General features: G+C 38.0%; 1 protein-coding gene across 1 annotated transcript; it reads left to right on the forward strand.

Annotated features, from left to right (window-relative positions):
* Positions 1–4,463: 4,463 nt before the first annotated feature.
* LOC121992504 (1-aminocyclopropane-1-carboxylate oxidase-like) lies at positions 4,464–6,029 on the forward strand. The gene is made up of 4 exons (XM_042546948.1): positions 4,464–4,690; positions 4,795–5,045; positions 5,157–5,304; positions 5,404–6,029. The coding sequence occupies exons 1-4, from the start codon at positions 4,589–4,591 to the stop codon at positions 5,848–5,850; spliced, it is 948 nt and encodes a 315-aa protein (XP_042402882.1). The 5' UTR covers positions 4,464–4,588; the 3' UTR covers positions 5,851–6,029.
* The last annotated feature ends 326 nt before the right edge of the window (positions 6,030–6,355 follow it).

A 6,355-nucleotide genomic window follows, 5' to 3' on the forward strand; every position in this document is an offset into this window, starting at 1 on the left:
TTGTCGGACCTTCTTTCGTTTAGTAAAAATACCAAACAACCTCCAAAAATTACATAAAAATACTCTAAAAATTCCTAAAAATATCTAGAATATTTTAAAAGCATTTCCAAATATTTTTAAGGACATTTAGAACTCAAAATAGGAAAAATTGGGTCATTACAATTTTGAATTGACCAAACTTAAACATATTTGTCAAACATCAAAAAGGGAGAGATTGTTGGTGCAATCGACCTCCAAGGTTTAATGTCAGACAAATATGTTTAAGTATGCTTAAGTATGTTTAAGTATGGAGTTTGATCTAGGAAAGTCCTACTTGTAGGTTAGGCAAGGGAAGTCTTAGTTGGAGGCTAGGCAAGGAGAGAAATCTCGGTATATCGTGGAAGTCAGGTGGATAGGTCTGGAGGACCTAATTCCTGGGTAGCCGAATACTGAGTCCTAGTTGTAGGCTAGGTAAGGGAAATCTCGGTATGTCGTGGAAGGCAGGTGGATAGGTCTAGAGGACTTGCTCCCCGGGTAGCCGAATACTGAGTCTTGGTGAGTGAAGCCAAGTGGAGAAAATCCTAGGGGATGGTAATCTTAGGTAACGAGAAGTCTTGGAGGAATGAACTCCAAGCAAGGTTGATCGGATGGTTTCTGATCGACCGCGCGCAGTTGACCGGACCAGCGGATCTCGGTAAATCTAGGTTTAGGTTTACCATTGTTCTCTGTATTACTATTATTGCTATTGGTTAATATGGTATTGCAGGAAAAGTCTTAGTGGATCAGGCGATCAGACACTTAGCAGACAAAAGACCAAACATGTCTGGAGGATCATGTTTGGCAGGTAAGTTGAGGTATGCAACTGGAAGAGCCATAGTGAGATCGGGTTCTTCCTAAAGGGAACAACCTAAGGTCGCTGATCCAACTAAAGAAACCGGGAAGGTTTCCAAGTTGAGATCAAGACAGTCCTAACTGTCATACTCATGCATTATATATTACTGTGCTAACCTTTGTGTTACAGGGATACTTTGCTTAATACTGTGTTGCAGGTTTTGCCGGATCCATCGACCGAACCAAGATGACTCAACACAGATCAGTTTAAACAGCAACGATCAGATGCAGAAGGAAAATACACTGATCGGTCGACCGAACACGAGGATCAGTCTACCGAACCATCAATATTAAAGGCACAGTAAATGCAGATCACGGCAAATCTCGACGAACTGGGAAGGAGCCTGTTCGGTCTACCGAATAGAGGGATCGGTCGACCGAACCATTAAAGATCAGTAAATGCAAAAGATCGAGTCAGCTTCGAACTTCAGCCAGGAAGGAAGGGAGTGGGTTCGGTCGACCGAACAGTGGGATCGGTCGACCGAACATCCAGTATATCTATAAAATCAGGCTTGAAGACAGGGGCCAGAGTAACAACTTTCTGATTAAAAACTCCTGCTCTGCAAGCAACTCGTCCTCATCCGTGCAGCAAGCTACACCATCCGGAAGTGCCGATCTAAGCTATATCTTCATTTTAAGTTGTCGGTAAAATTTATTTTAAGCTTGCATTTGTAATTCATTTAAGCAAGATAGTAGGGTGTTACTATCTTCCTCCATTGTACGATCTGCTTCTTTCCGAAGAATTTCGGAAAGAAGAGTTATGGTGGTTTGCTCACCGGTGCGGTTAAGGACCGCGAGCCTTCGAGTAGGAGTCGAGCTAGGCTCCGAACGAAGTAAACAAACTGTCTCTATTTACTTTCCGTTGTCCATGACTTTGATTTGAAAGAAAAGAATAGTTTTAAAAAGCGCGATATTCACCCCCCTCTATCGCTCCAAACGATCTATCAATAATAATCTAAAGGATCGAAAAATCAGACCATGCGAGATACTGCAGAAGATTAACGATAATGTCTATAGGTTGTGCCTTTCTAGTCATGTGAAAACTTCTGATGTCTTCAATATGAAACACCTAACTCCTTATTTGATGATTGCTAATGAAGTTAATCTGAACTCGAGACCGAGTTCTTTTCAAGTCGGGGAGATTGATGTATGCCCAACCTATGTTGAAGCCCAATATGAACCTTCAAACTTCAAATGGGCTTAACTTTTGACTCGGGACTCGGAATCAGGCTCTGTTTGTTGTCATGCGTGCAAAATTCAAAAATCTACGTTTGTTACTAGTGAAACCGTAACTGTCAAATTTTCAGTCCCAAATTCTGCTGTTTAAACCCTTTTCAGGGCCCTTTTTTTTATTTTTGATAATTTTTATTTTTTTTTATATTTAGGGTAATTTTTATATTTCTGATATTTTTTAGAGAGGATTTGTCTTGATCCACTTCTTGATTTGAGTTAAGTTAATTATTTTTATTTTCGGGCAAAAATTTATTTCTATTCTTTATAAGATTGGAATTAAGATCTGTTAATTATAATATTTTTTTTATATGAGTCTTAGATTGTAGTCTATATAAGAGTCATGTTTAGATGTTTAGGGATTAGCCTCGAATTTTAATAAAAAGTTTCCTTCTTCGAGGTTTCTCTTCTTGTCTTTTCCTCAATCTTTTCTCTTCTTGTCAGCTTGCAGGATAATTACAATTCTGTCCGACATCAAAATGTTAGAATCATTAAAGAAAAAGATAAGAAGCTTTATAATTTTCCCTTTGAATTCAACATGGATGTCACTATAGATGGAATTAGAGTTTTAGTCTAATGCATCTAACATTACACATTGCAGTCATTTTGTAGAATTTTATATAGCTTTAGGAATAGCAAGTGATTGAATCAAAATCGAGTAAGGTTTTTGACTAGGAATGAGGATGAATATCTAATAATTGCTTATCTATTAGACATCCGATTTGTTTAAGTCAACGAGTAGCTAATAATCTCATTTTGTTTATATTTCAATAGAAATATTACATAGTAAAATATATTTTTTTTATTGTGTTTGAATTCAATTAACATTTGAAACATATAAATATTTTTCCTACGCCATATGGAGGTAGCAATAGGATAAGATTGGTCGTCTAAACCCTAGATGCCTAATGTTAAGTTGGGCATGACAAGAAGATAATAATGTGTTGGGTTGAATTGAATTGTACGCTAATAGTTGTGTTTGACCATCTATTTAAATAAAAGTATTTTAATTAGCCATGCAATTTCATTAAAAACATGACTAATATAAATTATAACTAATTAAAATATATTAATTTAGTGCATGTTTCATTAATATTTAAATATTCATCTAAAATAACTATGCGGCTCTTTTGATTATGTCCATATTTATTTTCTATAATAATTCATTCTGATTAACATATTATTGTGGCCAAGGTACTCTTAAGATGCTCTCAACATGCATCGCTAGTTCTGTTTTGTCTCACTTGCAATGTTACGTTGATTTATCATAAGATGAATTATGAGAACAAGAATAAGAGATGAGGATGGCTACTTCTGGTGTCGAGAAGGTGAAGCTAGCTCTTCGTGTCATGCTTCACATCTAAGCAGCTCAATCGAGTTGTGGTCTAAGTCATTTGACGGACGCATGACATCTGAATTAATAGCACATTGTCAAATTAATACAAATTTGTCCAAGGGACATTAATGTGCGTGTTGAGTTGGGTACTTGATGTCGGATCTATTTGACAGCTCTAATATGGTACAAATGGACCGACTGACCGACCGACCAAACAATATAATCGTTAGGAAGTATCTACGAAGAAAGATTAAAAACAGAGAAAATTATTTCTAGTGAAGAAGAAATAAAAAAAGAAAAGGACAAGAGTATGATATATGGTATCTATCTTATCACTAATAGATAGCGACAATTAATTATACAAATATGTGGTTCATCATCAACATGTAACTAATGATAAATGTGCCAAAATTTTGAAAAGACATCGGTTTGACTAGTCAAATCTAGTTCAAGAACTTTAACATGTTTTTTTTTTCTTTTCGTTTTTAATCATTTGGGAAATGAAAATTATATATGATTATTTTTGTTAGGACCATGAAAAATAGTTGCTGCCCTTAAATCATATATGATTCTCACAAATAAATATAAAGAAAATAAACTAATTCAAACGATATAATTAGTTGAACTCAATAAAAACTTTAAGGTAAGGTCGAGCATATAAAACAAATTCAAAATCAACACTAATCATTGCCATTAATTATGAATTATTCAGATATTCTACGTCGTCGTCGTCGTCGTAATTATATTCCTCCTAATGATGCATATCTTTCCATCTCCTGCAATAATTCCTTGAATAATTTCTACAATATAATCTGGGTGCCAGCTAAAAACCAGTGTTAAAGAAGACGACAAGGAAAGGAAGGCTGCTGTTTTCCTCACATGTTTCTTACAAATTAAACAAGAGGAAAACAACTTGAACAAAACTATTGCTCAGTCTGTTGGATGGCTAGCTCCTTCAGTAGCTTCTCGGTTTCTTCCTCGTGTACTGAACCATCGTTGATCCTGCTCTATAAAACGCCCCCTCGCTCGTCGGGAATTTCTCACACCGATCGAGCAGTACTACTCCACCAGCAGCAGTTGTATTGCAACTAGCTAGCCGAGCAAATTAAAAGCCGACCAGTACTCTCTCTCTCTCTCTCTCTCTCTCTCTCCATGGCTATTCCGGTAATCGACTTCTCCAAGTTGGAAGGGAAGGAGAGGGCCGAGACTCTGGCTCAGATCGACAATGGATGCCAACAGTGGGGATTCTTCCAGGTCTGTTATTTTATGACTCTGTTAATTAATTAGATTACAACTGTTTTAATTAGATCAGTCAATTTAGGAATTAATTAATGTTACTAAAATTAATGTTTTTGCAGCTGGTGAACCATGGGATTCCGGTCGAGCTGCTAGAACGCGTGAAGAAGGTGTGCACGGTGTGCTACAGGCACAGAGCCGAGGCCTTCAAGGCGTCCAGGCCGGTGCAGCTCCTCGACCAACTCGTTCGGGAAGAAGAAGAGGTCGCTGGAGAAGTAAACAACAACAAGAAAAAGTTGGATGATGTGGACTGGGAGGACGTCTTTGTTCTCCAAGACGACAACCAATGGCCATCCCACCCTCCCCAATTCAAGTAATTAATTAATTAATTAATTATATCACACCACACCACCATGAATTGTTCATGACAATTATTATATATGTTACATAAATTGATTAATTCGATGTATCAATTGATCATTAGGGAGACGATGAGGGAGTACAGAGCGGAGGTGAAAAAGTTAGCCGAGAAATTGATGGAAACCATGGAAGAGAACCTGGGGCTGGAGAAGGGCACCTTCAAGAACAAGTTTACCGGAAACGGCGAGCACGAGCCGTTCTTCGGCACCAAGGTGAGAATTATATTGATCGACACTTGACAGAGCTAGGAGAGACTTTAATTATAAATAAAACAATTAATTTTAATTCTGATGTTGCGTCATTGAATTAAGGTGAGCCACTACCCGCCCTGCCCGCGGTTGGACCTTGTGGAGCTGGGCCTCCGCCCCCACACCGACGCTGGCGGCGTCATCCTCCTCTTCCAAGATGACCGTGTCGGAGGCTTGCAGATCCTCAAGGACGGCGAGTGGGTGGACGTGCAGCCGTTGGCCAATGCCATCGTCATTAACACCGGGGACCAGATCGAGGTGGTCAGCAATGGGCGGTACAAGAGCGTGTGGCACCGCGTGCTCGCCACCGGCAATGGCAACCGTCGCTCCGTCGCCTCCTTCTACAACCCTTCAGTGAAGGCCGTCATTTGTCCGGCTTCGGCCTCCGCCGTCGACGAGACCACTGGCGCCTACCCCGAGTTTCTCTTCGGGGACTACATGGACGTGTACGTGAAGCAGAAGTACATGCCCAAAGAACCAAGATTTGAGGCGGTCAAAGCAATTAATTAACTAGGAGCTAATTAACTATACAATGGTTAATTATATGATTAATTATAATTGTTATCGGGTTTATGTTTTTTCCTTTTTTTTCCATTCTTCGGACTGTCATTGTTTGTTCCTTTAATTTTGACAAGCTGCATGTAGCAATACTTTGTGAAAGTTTGAAATAAATAATGGAACTGGTAATATATGCTCTAGCCGTAACTAATATGTTTTAGCATGCAGTTGTTTGGATCGGTGTATAATGACAGCAATAATAATAAAAATTTTAAATTAATTTTAATAAATTAAAATTTATCTTATTTATATCATAATCAAAGATCCATACAAATCAATAGTAAATGATAATATTTTTAAGTTTAGCATAGTCTATTATTTGGACAGCCTGTTTAAATAACTCTCATGGCTTGCAATATTAAACTCATCAAACAATTCTTCTTTATTCACTTCTCTTTCTAAAATATGATGTGAGAGCCATCAACTTTTTATTTTTTTTCTCTAATGTGCTGTTCTA

Source organism: Zingiber officinale, chromosome 6B (genome assembly GCF_018446385.1).
Source record: "Zingiber officinale cultivar Zhangliang chromosome 6B, Zo_v1.1, whole genome shotgun sequence".
In the NCBI taxonomy this organism is placed as follows: Eukaryota; Viridiplantae; Streptophyta; class Magnoliopsida; order Zingiberales; family Zingiberaceae; genus Zingiber; species Zingiber officinale.

What these genes read in the sequence shown, in the direction of transcription:
- LOC121992504 (XM_042546948.1), top strand. Translation starts at nt 4,589, where the DNA reads ATGGCTATTCCGGTAATCGACTTCTCCAAGTTGGAAGGGAAGGAGAGG. An exon ending in AACAGTGGGGATTCTTCCAG is followed by an intron (nt 4,691 to 4,794) that starts GTCTGTTATTTT and finishes ATGTTTTTGCAG; the next exon opens with CTGGTGAACCATGGGATTCC. An exon ending in AGCCGTTCTTCGGCACCAAG is followed by an intron (nt 5,305 to 5,403) that starts GTGAGAATTATA and finishes CATTGAATTAAG; the next exon opens with GTGAGCCACTACCCGCCCTG.